The 18,037-nt window shown below is 50.1% G+C and overlaps 1 protein-coding gene across 3 annotated transcripts in view; it reads left to right on the top strand.

Moving 5' to 3' along the window:
- Positions 1–18,037, top strand: part of TUFT1 (tuftelin 1) — a 59,156-nt gene that overhangs the window by 31,718 nt on the left and 9,401 nt on the right. For all 3 annotated transcript variants that reach the window (XM_081891777.1, XM_081891776.1, XM_081891778.1), the window contains exons 3-7: positions 9,359–9,463; positions 10,411–10,497; positions 11,928–11,999; positions 13,627–13,743; positions 16,148–16,276. In XM_081891777.1, coding sequence (XP_081747903.1) covers positions 9,359–9,463; positions 10,411–10,497; positions 11,928–11,999; positions 13,627–13,743; positions 16,148–16,276 — 510 coding nt within the window. The remainder of the gene's footprint in view (positions 1–9,358; positions 9,464–10,410; positions 10,498–11,927; positions 12,000–13,626; positions 13,744–16,147; positions 16,277–18,037) is intronic.

Genomic DNA, 18,037 nt, shown 5'->3' with positions numbered 1-18,037 from the left:
GTTGTTTACATTCCACAGAGTCTGTACTGTTGGAGGTTTTCCCACGGGAACGGGAGACTGGATGTGACGTATACTGGTTTCCTGTTTTTCCCTGCTCTTTGCAGTTTCAGTGAGTGATTCTCTCCGTGCTTCAGAGGAGAGATGACGCTTTCTCTGCTCCGGCAGAGGGAAAATGTTTTTCTGTAACTTACCAGCTTTGAACTGTAAATAAAGTAGTATAGAGCATGTTGGCTCATACTTCTCATCATTCCGCTGTGCACTGGATACTGCTTATCAACAACATTTGGTTCCGGGCCCAGAAAAATGCAGTGCACAGAGACGAAGTGCCGGCAAAGCATCGGAAAGCAGCAGAGAGACGGAACGCACGGTATCTGCTCTGCGCGTCAAAATGATTGATGAAGGTATGTGCTACAGCTCCGGGCAGCCTGCCAGCTTCTAATTAATGGCTTTATGGCTGGACTTTGAACTTTTAATAGCCGGTTTTGCCGCGGCACAGGCAATTGGCTCAAAGGGACGCTATGCTGGGAAAGTGAAAGTAACTTTTAAAAGTGCTGTTGTTTCAAAGCAGCTGCAAATGTGACGCAGCAAAAATTAAAGGGCAACATTGAGAAAGCACTTGGGGACTATCACTTTTGAGCTTGCTTTTGGAATGCAGTTTGAAACAGCTGCAGATAAGCAACGCAGCATACAGAAGAGCGGCGCAGGCTCAAAGGCAGAGGCTGTTTTGAAATTGCCTTTGGATTGAAGCAGCTGTACACAGAAGCAGCATGTATACAGCAGCTTGATTTAAAGCAGCAGTGATGATGCAGGAGGCAAATGCCAAAGGTCATGATGGCTAGCTGCAGAAGGCTGGATGAAGCAAGTGGGGAATTTGATACCACTGATCAGCCAAATGCTCAACTCACAGTAGCTTGTGATACTGCCATGATTCAGACTGAAGCAGATCGGCGGGGTGCTGGCTGCATGGGAAATGGGGAGTCTTCACAGACGTCATCCCATAGTGCAGTGGAACCACCAGATGGCGCCAAAGCTTTGGAGGCAGTGAAATGCTACTCGTGTGGACGTCTAGGCCATATGAAGAGGGAATGCAAATATCCCAGGGCCAAGACAGAGCAGCGCAGCGAAAGCTCATCGCATGGAAAAGGCCAGAGCAAAGGCAAAGGTCCGGTGTCCAGGACAACGCAGCACAAGGCAATGGTCTCACGCTTCGCTCCAAAGGTTGCAGAGGTTGCAGAGGTCCAGAAGACGTCTAGATCTTTCTTCGTTGTTGATTCAGCTGCAACGCATCACATGTGCAACGATAAGCGACTGTTCGTGTCTTTTACACCGCAGGAAGGTGCGATTCACCAGGCGGATGACCACACTATCCCCAGTAAAAGGCTACGGAACTGTTGTTCTTCACAGTTTGGACTTATCGATACAGGATGTGCTTTATGTGCCGGACGCGAAACATAATCTGCTTAGCGTTGGACAGCTGATGGAGCGGAAAATAGACGTTTCCTTTACGAACAATAAGTGCATCATCACCAAGAAAAATGATTATCAATTGTATGCTGAATTTGTTGATCGTTTGTTTCTTTTGTATTATGATGATGTTGTGCAGGATGACACTTGTTGCATTGCAGGTTCTAACAAAAGTTTGCATGCAGAATGTATTCACGACTTTCACAGGAAATTTGGACATTTGCATTTTGAGGCAGTATCTAAAATGCCTGCCTTGGTTGAAGGTATGACTATTAAACCCTGCAGGTACCACATGAAGTGCAAGGCATGCGCAGCAAACAAGGTGAAAATGGCTGCGAAAGGTAAGGTGTCTAGTAGGCAAGCTACAGAACCATACCAAATTATTCATGCTGATTTGGTTGGACCACTAGCGCCCTCTTTGGGTGGGAATAGGTACTTCATGGTTCTTGTTGATGCATTTTCCAGGTATATTTTTGTGTACAATCTCAAGCAGAAATCAGAGGCTTTTCCTAGGTTCAAGGAATTCTGTGCTTGGTTGGGAAATGTGCATGGTAAGAAGATTAAGATTCTTTTCACCGACCGGGGGGGAGAGTTCACTTCTCAGCAGTTTGAAGCTTTTCTGGCTGAGAAAGGAATTCAACACGATTTGTCTAGTCCTCGCTCGCCATGGCAGAATGGACTTGCGGAACGAGCAAATCAAACATTGCTTCAAGGGTTAAAAACCTTGCTGCATGATGCAAATCTTCCAGAGAGTTATTGGGCCGAAGCTCTCTCATGTTTCACTTACAGTTATAATCGCAGGTTATCTTCAGCGATTGGTTGTACCCCCTATGAGAAGATGTTTGGCAAGAAGCCATACATCAAACACATGAAAATTTTTGGTTCGGACATGTGGGTCCACTCACCACAAAACTCCAAGTTAGACAAGCGTGGATTGCATGGTATCTTTCTAGGTTATCAGAAAGGGTCTTACAGAATAATGATGACTGACTCTAAGGAAATTAAGCTCACAAGAAGTGTTGAGTACAATGCCAAGTGGGGGGAGAATGTGGGAATTTTCCAATGTTATCCTGATGACAGTGATGAGACTGAGGATAGTCAAAAGCAATCACAACAACCCACACCCACTGATGAAGGTTCTGATTCTGAGTCTGAAACTGAATCAGATGATTCAGAGGATTTCAAGAGTGCGAAAGCCTCTATGCGACCCTCTGAAAGCTCTGATCAAGAATTGGAGGAACCATTGTTCACAATAGGTCACTTTTCTCCTAAGAAGGAAGAGGAGAGTGTTGAAGACTTAAGGCTAATTCGCAGGTCACAGAGAGCCACAAAAGGCAGACCTCCAAAGAGATTTGCTGATGAGTTTGCTAAGATAGCAGTAACAGCTGTTAAAAGCTCCAAGAAGGTTTTTGAACCTTCAAGTTTCCAAGAAATCCAGGATTTGGATGCAAAGGAAGCTGAGCCATGGTTAAATGCCATGAAGGCTGAGCTTGATTCCTTGGAAAGGAACAAAACATGGGACCTAGTTCCAGTAGTTCCAGGAATGAAACTGCTTGGAAGCAAATGGGTCTTCAAAGCGAAGACTGATCAAAATGGCAAGATAGTCAGACACAAAGCCAGATTGGTAGCCAGAGGATTTGCACAAGTACCAGGTGAAGACTATCACGAAACCTACTCACCTACAGTGAGGTATGAGAGCATTAGGCTTATGCTCAAGCTAGCTGCAGAAGAAAATCTACACATTAGTCACCATGATGTAAATACAGCTTTTCTGTACGGATCTCTAAATGAATCACTTTATATGCTTCCACCTGATGGCGTACAGGTAAAACAGGGATTTGTTTGTGCTCTGAAAAAGTCGATTTATGGTCTCAAACAAAGTGCACGGTGTTGGCACACAAAACTCACTGAAGTATTGTTTTCTCTAGGTTTTAAGCAAGGGAAATCTGATCCATGTGTATTTGTCAAAGAGGAGGGGCAAAAGAAACTGTATTGTTTGTTTTATGTTGATGATCTTTTATTCTTTTGGAAAGATGTCACAATGTACAATAACGCCCTAGCTCAACTCAAAGAGCACTTTGACATGAAAGATCTTGGTGAGGTAAACAACTACCTATCTCTGGAAATAGAGAGAGATCAAGATGGTAACATTCTAGTACACCAGTCACGGAAAATTGCTGATGTGTTAAGCAAGCTAAACCTGATGGATGCTAACCCTGTAGACACTCCGATGACAACAGGTTATCAGGTAGATGACACTGAAGAAGCATTTTCTGACACTACACTGTACAGAAGTGTGCTAGGCAAGCTAAACTTCATTGCCAGATGTTCAAGACCAGACATTGCTGTAAGCTGTAATTTGCTAAGCAGACAAGTCAACAATCCTACTGTTAAGGATTGGAAAGCTCTGAAACGCATAGCGCGGTATTTGAAAGGCACTATGCATTACAGACTGAGATTTAACAATCAGAAGTCTGGTGGTCTTGAGATATTTGCAGATGCAAGTTTTGGAAGTGACACTAGAGACAGGAAAAGTACGTCTGGAGTTTGCTATAAGTACAATCAGGGTCTATTTGATTGGTCATGCAAGAAGCAAACAACAGTTAGCTTAAGTACTTGTGAAGCTGAACTGAATGCACTGTCTTATTCACTTAAAGATTGTGAATGGTTGTTACAATTGTGCAAAGACATGAAAATTCCTGTCAAATGTCCAATCCAGGTTTACCAGGACAACAAAGCATGTTTGGCTTTGCTGAATTCTGAAGGTTGTAAGCAAAGCACGAAGCACTTGCAATTGAAGGTGCAACATGCTAGGGAACGTATTCAGAAGGGACTCGTAACGGTGTCCTATATGCCAGGTAATGAAATTCCTGCTGATGTATTGTCCAAGATTGTATCAAGGGATCAACACTGTACCTATGTGCAGAAGTTGGGTTTGTACTGATATTGTACGAACACGCTGCCCAGTGATGTTCACAGAAAGGGGGAGGATGTTGGTTTCTGCTTTCTTCTCTGTGCAGCGAAGTGCTTGTCATGAGACAGGTTGTTTACATTCCACAGAGTCTGTACTGTTGGAGGTTTTCCCACGGGAACGGGAGACTGGATGTGACGTATACTGGTTTCCTGTTTTTCCCTGCTCTTTGCAGTTTCAGTGAGTGATTCTCTCCGTGCTTCAGAGGAGAGATGACGCTTTCTCTGCTCCGGCAGAGGGAAAATGTTTTTCTGTAACTTACCAGCTTTGAACTGTAAATAAAGTAGTATAGAGCATGTTGGCTCATACTTCTCATCATTCCGCTGTGCACTGGATACTGCTTATCAACAACAGGCACCTGGTGGGAAGTTGTTCCACAGGGCGGGCACCACCACTGAGAAGGCCCTCTGCCTGGTTCCCTGTAACTTGGCTTCTCGCAGCGAAGGAACCGCCAGAAGGCCCTCGGCGCTGGACCTCAGTGTCCGGGCTGAACGATGGGGGTGGAGATGCTCCTTGAGGTATACTGGACCGAGGCCGTTTAGGGCTTTCAAGGTCAGCACCCAACACTTTGAATTGTGCTCAGAAACATGCTAGGAGCCAGTGTAGGTCTTTCAAGACTGGTGTTATGTGGTCTCGGCGGCCGCTCCCAGTCACTAGTCTGGCTGCCCCATTCTGGATTAGTTGTAGTTTCCGGGTCACCTTCAAAGGTAGCCCCACGTAGAGCGCATGGCAGTCCAAGCGGGAGATAACCAGAGCATGCACTACTCTGGCGAGACAGTCTGCGGGCAGGGAGGGTCTCATCCTGCGTACCAGATGGAACTGGTAGACAGCTGCCCTGGACACAGAACTGACTTGCGCCTCCATGGACAGCTGTGAGTTCAGAATGACTCCCAGGCTGCGCACATGGCAATGAGGAGAGGGAGGTGTGTTTGGGGCTATATATAGAAATCTCTGGGATTTGTGGGGCTGGAAGGCTGCCTGATTTGCAGAGGTGTTTTGTTTTTTAATTGCTATTAAACTTAATATTAAAGCAAGTCATGACAATAGTCTTCAAACGAAATTTAAAGTTGCAATAAAACTTTGTCTGTTGCTGCAGCATTATTAAATATTCCTAATAATAAGCTTTAATTACACATTGTCGGCCACAGTTTTCACTCAATATCTAACCGTCACGTTGGCTCATTAAATGTTTTCAGTTGCTATACCTTGTCCATAAGCATTCTGGGGATGATGAGGGCATTTAAATATCTCCGTTTTTCATTAATTAAAGGGGGGGGGGGAGAGAAGGAGACCAAATGCCGGTATGAGCAAGAAGGAAATTACCGTATTTTTCGCACCATAGGATGCACTTTTTCCCTCCTAAAAAGCAAGGGAAAATGTGTGTGCGTCCTATGGAGCGAATGCAGGCTTTCGCTGAAGCCTGGAGAGCGAGAGGGGTCGGTGCGCACCGACCCCTCTCGCTCTCCAGGCTTCAGGAAGCTATCCGCTAGGAGTGGGAGACCCAGCTCTCCCACCGCTAGCGGAGCGCTGCATTAATCCCGAAGCTTGGGGCGTGCGGAGCTCAGCGCGCCCCAAGCTTCTGGGTGCCGGCAAGGTCTCCGCTAGCCCTGGGAGAGCCCCGCGACGTCGCACGGCTCTCCCAGGGCTAGCGGACCACTGCGCTAATCCAGAAGCTTGGGGCGTGCGGAGCTCAGCGCCCCCAAGCTTCTGGGTGCCGGCAAGGTCTCCGCTAGCCCTGGGAGAGCCCCGCGACATCGCACGGCTCTCCCAGAGCTAGCGGACCACTGCGCTAATCCCGAAGCTTGGGGCGTGCGGAGCTCAGCGCGCCCCAAGCTTCTGGGTGCCGGCAAGGTCTCCGCTGGCCCTGGGAGAGCCCCGCGACGGCTAGCGGAGACCTTGCTGGCGCCCAGAAGCTTGGGGCGCGCTGAGCTCCGCACGCCCCAAGCTTCGGGATTAGCGCTCCGCTAGCCGTGTCTAGGCTGCGGATAGCAGCCTGCTTCCCGGAGCGTCGGGCGCCCTGAAAGCAGAGCTCCCGGCGCTTCGGGAACACACCCGCAGCGTGGGGACCCTTGCAGGAGCTCCCCGCAAGGCTCCCCACGCTGCGGATAGCAGCCTGCCGCCCGGCGGGTGGGGCGCCCTGAAGCAGAGCGCCCCTTGCGCCAGGCATACATCCGCAGCTTGGGGAGCCCTGCAGCAGTTCCCCGCAAGGCTCCCCAAGCTGCGGATAGCAGCCTGCTTCCCGGAGCGTCGGGCGCCCTGAAAGCAGAGCGCCCGGCACTTCAGGAACACATCCGCTGCGTGGAGAGCCTTGCAGGAGTTCCCCGCAAGGCTCCCCAAGCTGCGGATAGCAGCCTGCCGTCCGGCGGGTGGGGCGCCCTAAAGCAGAGCGCCCCTCGCGCCGGGCAGACATCTGCAGCGTGCAGAGCCCTGCAGCAGTTCCTCACAGGGCTCCCCACGCTGCGGATAGCAGCCTGCTTCCCGGAGCGTCGGGCGCCCTGAAAGCAGAGCGCCTGGCGCTTCGGGAACACATCCGCTGCGTGGAGAGCCTTGCAGGAGTTCCCCGCAAGGCTCCCCAAGCTGCGGATAGCAGCCTGCCGCCCGGCGGGTGGGGCGCCCTAAAGCAGAGCGCCCCTCACGCCAGGCATACATCCGCAGCGTGGGGAGCCCTGCAGCAGTTCCCCGCAAGGCTCCCCAAGCTGCGGATAGCAGCCTGCCGCCCGGCGGGTAGGGCGCCCTGAAGCAGAGCGCCCCTCGCGCCGGGCAGACATCTGCAGCGTGCAGAGCCCTGCAGCAGTTCCTCACAGGGCTCCCCACGCTGCGGATAGCAGCCTGCTTCCCGGAGCGTCGGGCGCCCTGAAAGCAGAGCGCCTGGCACTTCAGGAACACATCCGCTGCGTGGAGAGCCTTGCAGGAGTTTCCCGCAAGGCTCCCCACGCTGCGGATAGCAGCCTGCCGCCCGGCGCGAGGGGCCCCCTGAAGCAGAGCGCCCCTCGCGCCGGGTAGACATCTGCAGCGTGCAGAGCCCTGCAGCAGTTCCTCACAGGGCTCCCCACGCTGCGGATAGCAGCCTGCTTCCCGGAGCGTCGGGCGCCCTGAAAGCAGAGCGCCCGGCACTTCAGGAACACATCCGCTGCGTGGAGAGCCTTGCAGGAGTTCCCCGCAAGGCTCCCCACGCTGCGGATAGCAGCCTGCCGCCCGGCGCGAGGGGCGCCCTGAAGCAGAGCGCCCCTCGCGCCGGGCAGACATCTGCAGCGTGCAGAGCCCTGCAGCAGTTCCTCACAGGGCTCCCCACGCTGCAGATAGCAGCCTGCTTCCCGGAGCGTCGGGCGCCCTGAAAGCAGAGCGCCTGGCGCTTCGGGAACACATCTGCTGCGTGGAGAGCCTTGCAGGAGTTCCCCGCAAGGCTCCCCAAGCTGCGGATAGCAGCCTGCCGCCCGGCGGGTGGGGCGCCCTAAAGCAGAGCGCCCCTCACGCCAGGCATACATCCGCAGCGTGGGGAGCCCTGCAGCAGTTCCCCGCAAGGCTCCCCAAGCTGCGGATAGCAGCCTGCCGCCCGGCGGGTGGGGCGCCCTGAAGCAGAGCGCCCCCCCCCCGCGCTAGGCAGACATCAGCCAGCCCCACAAGCTCGGGGGACAGCAGGGAGGCGCAGCGCCACTATCCCGCTGTTCCTCGACCTGGTTTGGTTTCCCTGACCTGCTTTTGGGGGGGAAATAAAGGGGAAATTTTTTTCCTTTATTTCCCCCCCAAAAAACTAGGCGCGTCCTATGGTCCGGTGCGTCCAATCGTGCGAAAAATACGGTATTTGTTTGCGTCCGAGAGTCAGATTCGGATCTAATAAAAGCAAGGGCCAAATGGGGAGAAATGGACTGTTTAGTGATTTTGGAGGACGGACGAAACACCTTTTCCCAAAAGTGCAGTCCTGCCAGTTATGAAAATGGGAACCCCTTGCTCTCCACAGCCTTTCCAGCACACCAATGAAGGATTTATTCTTGCAAGGTGTGTGTCCAGTGCCACTGAAAGATAATTTTAAGGAAAATGGCCCGGAGGCCATCTGAAATTGTTTTTAAAGGTAGATTCCCATGCATTTCATTGATTTGCAGAGTTGAGAGTCCTTGGGCCTCCTTGCTTTTGCATCGGGGCCTCCTTTAGTGCGGCCCCCACCAGGCTTCCCAGGAAGGGAGTGTGGCCCTCGGGTTCCTCGCCACCTCCCTTCGAGCTTTCCCACTGCTAACTTGGCCCTACCCGGAGATATAATGATAATAATAATAATAATAATAATAATAATAATAATAATAATAATAATAATAAATGTGGTACCTCAGATTAAGTACTTAATTCGTTCCAGAGGTCCGTACTTAACCTGAAACTGTTCTTAACCTGAAGCACCACTTTAGCTAATGGGGCCTCCTGCTGCTGCCGTGCGATTTCTGTTCTCATCCTGAAGCAAAGTTCTTAACCTGAAGCACTATTTCTGGGTTAGTGGAGTCCGCAACCTGAAGCGTATGTAACCCGAGGAACCACTGTAATCATCATCATCATCGTCATCCTGCCCTCCCCATCTGAAGCCAGGCTCAGAGCGACAGTTACATAAGATCACAATCAATTAAGCGATAAGGCGGAAAGTGGGGGGAAGTAGGGGAGGAGAGGTGGGGAAATATTGTTAAAAAGGTGTAGTTATATCAGTACTCTAATCTGAATTGTTAAATTGTGTTATTGGTGTTATTGTGGTTTTTGTTGTATGTGCTTTTTGTGGTTGTTGTTTGTATTGAAAAAATGAATAAATAAATTTAATAATAATAATAAATAAAATAAAATCCCAATCAGTTAATTAAAATGCATTCTAAAATCAATTCAATCTAAAATCCAGAGGGTAAGTAGAAAAGGGAATCTGCTCACACAAAGTCTTCGTTTTGTCTCCCTCAGCCGGTGGGAAGGGCCTTTGCCATGGTGGCCAACCGGCCCCCCAGCAGCCACGCCTTGGCGTCGGAGTACGTCAAGTCCAGCGAGGGCGACGAGGAAATCATCAAGGTGAGCTGGGACCAGCCGGCGCTCGGCTTTCGCGGCTTTATTTTTAGCAGACAGGGTGGTGTTTGCGAGCGAGAAATAGAAGGAAGGAACCGGCTTTTCAGGGAGGGTCTTGTAGTTCGGTGGGGGGGGGGCAGAGCAGCTGCTTTTGCAACCAGAAGGTCCCAGGTGCAAAAACCCAGCATCTCCAGGCAGGGTTGGGAGAGACGCCCTGCCTGAAGCTGCCAGCCAGTGTAGGCAGTATGGAGCTATATGCTCTAATGCTTCAGTATAAGGCTTTATACATTTCACTAATTTCACAATCCTTTTAACATTTCATAGGAAATAGAAAAATCATAAGCCTTAAATGACCAAAATTCAAAAAAAGGGGTAGAAGTCCCAAAAACTCTGAAGTGTTATAATCCTAGGTAAAGCAAGGTTTTTCTAATTCCCCCCCCTTAAACTTTTTGATTTTTATTATTTAGTTTATTTCTGCAAGAGAATATTTCTAGTCGATTACTTCTCGTTTCAGGGATTTTCATTTGTTTTGTGCAATTCTCAGTTCTGCGACTGTCTTTTTTTCTGCTGACTCCCATCATCCCTGGTGTCTGGCCATGCTTGATGGGACTTGGAGTCCAGCCGCGTCTGGAGGGCTCCAACTCAGTGGCGTAGCGTGGGGGTGCGGGGGGGGGGCCGGCTGCACCGGGCGCCACATCTGGGGGGGCGCGCTTGCACTCGCAGTGCTAAAATCAGTGCTAAAATCCACGGGTTAGGGGGCGCAAATTACTTGCCTTGCCCCGGGTGCTGACAACCCACGCTACGCCACTGCTCCAACTTGCTCCCCAGCCCTGACCCTCAACCATTCCCCAAGCGCGTGCCTGTCCCATCTTGCACCGGGTTTGCCTCCTTCCTACTGGGGCAGCTTTCCTTCCCAACTTGATGGGCGGTGTGGTTTCTCCTCTGTGACTCAGGTCTACCTCCGAGCCCGAGCCGAGGACAGGGCCCAGAACGAAAAGAGCCTCCATCAACTGAAAAGTGACGGCTGTCATCTCCAAGCGGTAATTAGCGTCCTTTTAAATAATGTGTGCTGGCAAGTAGCGGGGAGGTAATTTTTGCAAAACGGAAGGAGCTGGGGGCACGGACTCTCAACGGGGCTCTGAAGGGTTTGGGTGTGTGTGTGTAGAAATAACATAAATACCATATTTCTTTGCCCTATAAGACTCACTTTTCCCCTCCTAAAAAGTAGTGGGAAACGTTTGTGCGTCTTATGGAGGGAATGCAGGCTGCGCAACTATCCCAGAAGCCAGAACAGCAAGGGGGATCACTGCTGTCGCTGTTGTTCTGGCTTCTGAGATTCAGTATATTTTTTTTCTTGTTTTTCTCCTCCAAAAACTAGGTGCATCTTATGGTCTGGTGCGCCTTATAGAGCGAAAAATATAGTATTTCTGAAGTTTACTGAAGAGGCAAGCAACTTTTCAGCTGCAGCCGGAAAGGGAGGCTTGCCTCTTCACCAATTTGGTAAAAACCTGTTGCTACCCAGTATATTTTTCTCCCACCAGTGCACAGATTCCGTCCCAGAAAAAAATATTTGTTCATTCTTGCTGATGCATTCTGCAAAGGGGAGTAAGGAAGGCCCTTAAGACAAGTTGCAAAAGGCAAATCTTTGTGCAGAGGAACGCCTTGCGTTGGAGCTTGGCTATAGAAATCTGCTCCGCCTAACTGGCACCAAAGGGTGTTTTCTCTCTCCCCCCCCCCCCTTTTTGCATCAAGAAGCTCGCTGACTCACGCCCGCCTTAGAAGCTCTGCCGGATCCGAGGCCCTAATTGCTTTGCTAGCTGGAAAGGATCTGTCAGGAGTTGCCTTCTGTGTTTTGTCTGCCCGCCTTGGCCCAGCTGCCTGCCTGCCACTCCTCGCAGCGAGGGCCTCTCCCCGCTCTGAAGGTGTTGGCGGTTCCTTTGGCAAAGTCCCCGGCGTTTCCCAAGAGTTTTGGGAAGTCTACACAGTGGCGTAGCGTGGGGGGTGCAGGGGGGGCCGGCCGCACCGGGCGCAACATCTGGGGGGGCGCGCTCGCACTCGCAGCTCTCTGCCCCTACTAAAATCCACGGGTTAGGGGGCGCAAATTAACTTGCCTTCCCCCGGGTGCTGACAACCCACGCCACGCCACTGGGTCTGCAACCACAGCCAGCCTGATAGGTTTTTCCTCGGTTCCTTCAAAGATGAGAAAGTCTGAGATGGAGAGGGGTTTTGGGTTTTTTTGACAATAATATTTATTAATTTTCAATAGACATAAAAAAAATATGCAACAACACAATAGAGAAGTGAAAAAGAAGAAAAAAAGAATAACAAACTTAAAATACGTAAACAGGAAAAAAGAAACTCAATTATTTAATTGAAATCCATTTCCATAAACATTTTAGTTGACTTCCTCTAATCTGTTTGCTTTCCCCATTTTATTTTACTTTATTTTTGTGTATGTCTTCAAACACAGAAAACGCTGGACAAGCCGAACGGGATCCGTCCTCACAGAACTACCTCATTTCGCAGCATGTCACTATGCCAGGTCCGTGCACGAGAGTCTGTGGCCGTGGTGGTGGGGGTACGGTTGGCGTTCACAGGTGGCCTCCATGCCTGGAAGGAACTGAGTTTGGGGAGAAACTGGGCTGGTCACAAAAGGGCCGGCTTGTTCACTCGCTCTGACCTAGAGCTGAAGTTAGGGGAGAGGGGAGGCAGTGTGGTGCAATGGTTAGAGCCTCAGGCCAGTGGGGCAGGGAATCCTCACTCTGCCGCTGGGTGAAGAGGAGAAGCCAGGGAAGTGAAAGCCCTGTCCCTTGCCTTGGAACTTCTTAGGGAGGAAAGATATTAATGCAATTAATGAATGCGATGGGCAAGGTGAGCCAGCTTGCTTGTGACTCATTTGCACGTAATTTATTATTGTATTTATACCCCATCGTTTCTCCAAGGATCTCAAGGTGGCCTGTGCACCTCTCCCTTTCTCTTCAGCCTGCCCCCCTCACAACAACCCTGTGAGGTAGGTTAGGCTTAGCCCAGGGTCATCCCAGTGGGGATTTGAAGCCCAGTCCAGCACTCTAACCATTGCACCACCCTGGATGTCAGCATCAAATAGGGTGGTGGGAATCCATCGTTGGCAGTTCAGGGGTGGGGAGATCTCAGGCCTGGGAGGGCCTAAATGTGCCCCTCCAGGCCTCTATGTCTGGTCTTTGCCCAGCCACTCTGGGCAGCTCCCAATCGAGTGTTAAAAACAGTACAGCATTAAATATCAAAAGCTTCCCTAAACAGGGCTCCCTTCAGATGTCTTTTAAAGATAGGGTAGCTGCTTATTTCCTTCACATCTGCTGGGAGGGCGTTCCACAGGGCAGGTGCCACCACCGAGAAGGCCCTCTGGTTCCCTGTAACCTTACTTCTCGCAATGAGGGAACCGCCAGAAGGCCCTCTGATCTGGACCTCAGTGTCCGGGCAGAACGATGGGGGTGGAGACGCTCCTTCAGGTATACTGCACCGAGGCCGTTTAGGGCTTTCAAGGTCAGCACCAACACTTTGAATTGTGCTTGGAAACGTACTGGGAGCCAATGTAGGTCTTTCAAGACCGGTGTTATGTGGTCTTGGTGGCCGCTCCCAGTCACCAGTCTAGCTGCCGCATTCTGGATTAATTGCAGTTTCCAGGTCACCTTCAAAGGTAGCCCCACGTAGAGCGCATTGCAATAGTCCAAGCGGGAGATAACCAGAGCATGTGCCACTCTGGCAAGACAGTCTGCAGGCAGGGAGGGTCTCATCCTGCGTACCTGATGGAGCTGATAAACAGCTGCCCTGGAGACAGAATTGACCTGCACCTCCATGGACAGCTGTGAGTCCAAAATGACTCCCAGGCTGCGCACCTGGTCCTTCAGGGGCACAGTTACCCCATTCAGGACCAGGGAATCCCCCACACCTGCCCGCCTTCTGTCCCCCAGAAACAGTACTTCTGTCTTGTCAGGATTCAACCTCAATCTGTTGAGAGAGAGTGAAGTAGGAAACTAACCTATCATAAAAAACAAAACATCCCCTTTCATTGCCCCGCCCACTCTTGTTTCTGGCCCTGCCAACTGCTGGCGTGTGGCCCTCGGGAGGCTGCCCCCAAATGGGAAACTGGAAAAAGGCCCCCCTTGCTTAAAATCCTTACCTCTCTTCAGGATGAGCCGACGTACCCTGGAGAAGACATCTCGATAATGCGGGAGACCACCAAGAAGCTCTTCACGAAACTTCAAGAGGCTGAGAAGCGCCACCAGTCGGACAGAGCCGCCTATGAGGTCAGAACACAAGAAAAGCCCGCTGGATCAGGCCAGCGGTTCCCAAACATTTATGGGGGTCACCACTCCCTTGGTTCCATAAGCTCATCCCCAGGGCCCACAACTTTAGCCTACAAAAATCATGATTCAAAACTGCAGTTTGAGCTACCTGCTCAGGAAGCTCATAACACAATAACATTCAAAGCAGTCACAATCAATTGCACATTTCTTCAAAATCCAGTTCATAATAATAATAATAATAATTTATTTATACCCCGCCCTTCCTGGTTCAGAAACTGGGCTCAGGGTGGCTAACAACAAATTTAAAAGACTTAATTGTAAAAGCAGCATAAAATACAGTATACAACCATGAATAACAATAAAATTCAAAGTTCAGAAATCAATTTAGATAATCCCCGGGGCTAGCAGGCTGAATTGGTCCTACTTGGGCCAGTGAGGAGGCCAGGCGAGAATTAGCTGTGGGGTCTCAAAGCGGGTGATCTTCATAAAAGGGGAGGGAATAGAAGGGAGATAAAAGATCAAGCTGAGTTCAAATTAAAGGCCAGGCGGAATAGCTCTGTCTTACAGGCCCGGCGGAAGGAGGTTAAATCCTGAATACAGTTTAGCTTGAGTAATTCAACAAAATTGATGAACTTGATCCAGGGATAGCAGTTTTCCAAAGTGTGACAGTTATTTACACCTCCGGCACCCCTGTGTAGGGCTGGTTGATACCTGGCTTTCAGCATAGCGATATATCACCAGCTAAACATTGCAATATGCAGTCGTGCCTTGGGTCCCGGACATTTCGGCTCCCGGACGATTGAAACCTGGAAGCGAGAGTTCTGGTTTCCGAACGCTCGTTTGGAACCTGAACCTCTGACGGGGCTTCCTGCAGAAGCTGCGATTTGGTTTTCAAATGTTTTGGAAGTCGAACGGCCTTCCGGAACAGATTCCGTTCAACTTCCAAGGTACGACTGTACTGATATATCTGTCAGAAGCTCGGCCTACACACGAGTAGGACCCTGGTAGAGACACAAGCCCGACCGGCATGTCCTCTCCTTCCTGGTCGAACGTTTGGGAGCTTCATAAGCTTTCTTCAGCCGGAACATCACAGCGACCGATGGCAAGCGACACCGGCACACTTAGGGATCCGCAGAGTTTTCACAGTTCGCGTGACAGACCTCAGCAACTCAGCATTTTGGCTAATCTACTTTATTTACATCTAAATACACACGGAGCACTGCAACATGGCTCCCCCTCTCTCTAGCATCAGACAGCAAAGAGAAAAAGAACAAAGGAGAATAGTCCCACTTCACAGAACACAGGAACACAAACATCCTGTCTCCGTCACTTCCCACTCTGTGGAGTCAAAACATACACCGTCATGTGAAAAACAAAAATCCCATGACTGCAATCACGGAGCAGGAATTCTAACAATATCACGGTGTCTGAAATAAGGACGGAGCTATGCAGAGCATTGCCTGACTTCATAATAATAATAATAATAATTTATTATTTATACCCCACCCATCTCTCTGGGTTTCCCCAGCCACTCTGGGCAGCATCCAACAAAACACTAAAATACAATAACCTATTCAACATTAATAGCTTCCCTATACAGGGCTGCCTTCAGATGTCTTCTAAAAGTTTGGTAGTTGTTTTTCTCTTTGACATCTGCTGGGAGGGCGTTTCACAGGGCGGGCGCCACCACCGAGAAGGCCCTCTGCCTGGTTCCCTGTAACTTGGCTTCTCGCAGGGAGGGAACCGCCAGAAGGCCCTTGGACATCAGTGTCTGGGAAGAACGATGGAGGTGGAGACGCTCCTTCAAGTCTACTGGACTGAGGCCGTTTAGGGCTTTAAAAGTCAACACCAACACTTCAAATTGTGCTCAGAAATGTCCTGGGAGCCAGTGTAGGTCTTTCAAGACTGGCGTTATGTGGTCTCGGCGGCCGCTCCCAGTCACCGGTCTGGCTGCCACATTCTGGATTAGTTGTAGTTTCCAGGTCACCTTCAAAGGTAGGCCCACGTAGAGCTCATGGCAGTAGTCATGGTTTTCCCTTCATCGCGCACAGTGACACACATCATCCCTCCTCGAACCCTGCTAGCTAATCTCCCCTCTCCCCCAGGAGTGGTTCTGTCCACTTTGAGAACCATTGATCTGGCCCAACATCCTCTCTTAAGTAACACCTGGGAGGCCCGTGGTTCTGCATCCTCAATCGTGGTTGCAAGGACCACCCTCTCTGAGGCTGCGCTGCCGGTTGGATGAGATGCTTGAGCCGATGGCCAGGGAAGGGGTCCCTTGTCATGGCCTCCACATTGATGGTTGCCAGCCTTTTGGGGTGAACCATGCAATTTCGCTAGCCGTGTGTGTGTGTGAAACGGTTGACATGCATGCAAAAGTGCCCCCTCTCCCTTCTTCTTGCAGACGTCCATTTCCCATTATCGGAGGGAAGCCGAACATTCGGGAGCAGCTCTCAGGAGGGCGGAACTGGACTTGGAAGAGAAGGATTTGAAGCTGGAGGAACTGCAAAGACTCCTGACAGGGATGGAGAAGGTACTTTCACTTGATGGAAGACGCCGGCGGTTTTCCCCAGGGCAGATTGGTGCAGCGAACGCTGTTGTGCCGCTGGGCCAAAATTAAGAGAGAGTGCAAATTTGCTTGGTTTGGTGATGCAGCTAATTGTACCTTTTGTTTAATTCAGAACCCTCTTTCCTTTAGCTGTCTTTTATTTGGAGTGGCCCTTGCAAGCAGAAGATGGCATTAAAAACAGTCTAGCAAACTTATCAGAGACCAAACAATTCTTTAGACCCTGGAAAGGAGCAGCCGTAGACCAGAATGCCTTTAAAAAAATAAAATAAAAAATGTAATGATACCATTCAACCAAAAACATGCTGGTTTACAGCTTAAAAGACGAGGACTAGCCACCTGAGAAACAGTTTCTATCCAAATGTGATCTTGCGCTGTGGGTTAAACCACAGAGCCTAGGACTTGCCAATCAGAAGGTCGGCGGTTCGATTCCCCGTGACGCGGTGAGCTCCCGTTGCTGGGTCCCTGCTCCTGCCAACCTAGCAATTCGAAAGCACGCCAAAGTGCAAGTAGATAAATAGGTACCGCTCCGGCGGGAAGGTAAACGCCGTTTCCGTGTGCTGCTCTGGTTCGCCAGAAGCAGCTTAGTCCTGTTGGCCACATGACCCGGAAGCTGTGTGCCGGCTCCCTTGGCCAGTAAAGCGAGATGAGCGCCACAACCCCAGAGTTGGCCACGACTGGGCCTAATGGTCAGGGGTCCCTTTACCTTTACTTTAAGGGGTCTCTATGGGAGTGTATTGTATTTTTAAAATGGGGTATCAGAGTTTTTAGGGGGCTAACCAGGCTGGGATAGCAGGCTTGTTGGTTTTGAATGTCTTGTGTAGATTTTTTCCCCTTCCAATTTCGTTGGGACAATGACAATAAAGATTATCGTATCGTAAAGCAGAATTTCCCAACCTTGGGCCTCCAGCTGTTTTAGGACTACAACTCCCATCATCACTAGTTAGCAAGACCGGTGGTCAGGGATGATGGGAATGGGAGTCCAAAAACAGCTGGAGACCCAAGGCTGGGAAACACTGGCTTAAAGTACCCACACCAGCTCATGATGGGAATCTAAGAAGAACTGTAGCCTTTTCTACCTCTGTGAATCTGCCCCGTCCTCTTTTAAAGACATTCATGTTGGCAGGCGTCGCTGCCTCTAGCAAGAACAAATTATGTGCATACTGTGGATCAGGAATAATAATAATAATAATAATAATAATAATAATAATAATAATAATAATAATAATAAATTTTTTATTTACATCCCGCCCTCCCCAGCCGAAGCCAGGCTCAGGGCGGCTAACAACAATAAAATAAGACAACATTTTAAAATCATTTCATTAAAAAATTACTTCAAATCAAATTGATGGCAACCATTGGGTAGAGTTCTGTGAAGATTGCCGAAGGAGGGAGTCAGGCTGTGCCCTGACCAAAGGCCTGGCGGAACAGCTCTGTCTTGCAGGCCCTGTGGAAAGAGGTCAAGTCCCGCAGGGCCCTAGTCTCTTGGGACAGAGTGTTCCACCAGATCGGGGCCACAGCCGAAAAAGCCCTGGCTCTAGTTGAGGCCAGCCTAACCTCTCTGTGGCCTGGGACCTCCAAGATGTTTTTGTTTGAAGACCGTAAGTTCCTCTGTGGGGCATACCAGGAGAGGCAGTCCTGCAGGTACGAGGGTCCTAGGCCGTATATGGCTTTAAAGGTTAAAACCAGCACCTTAAACCTGATCCTGTACTCCACCGGGAGCCAGTG

This window comes from Podarcis melisellensis (genome assembly GCF_964234715.1).
Source record: "Podarcis melisellensis genome assembly, chromosome: 16".
In the NCBI taxonomy this organism is placed as follows: Eukaryota; Metazoa; Chordata; class Lepidosauria; order Squamata; family Lacertidae; genus Podarcis; species Podarcis melisellensis.
Note: the sequence above shows the minus strand (reverse complement) of the source record. Positions and strands in the feature narration are given on the sequence as shown.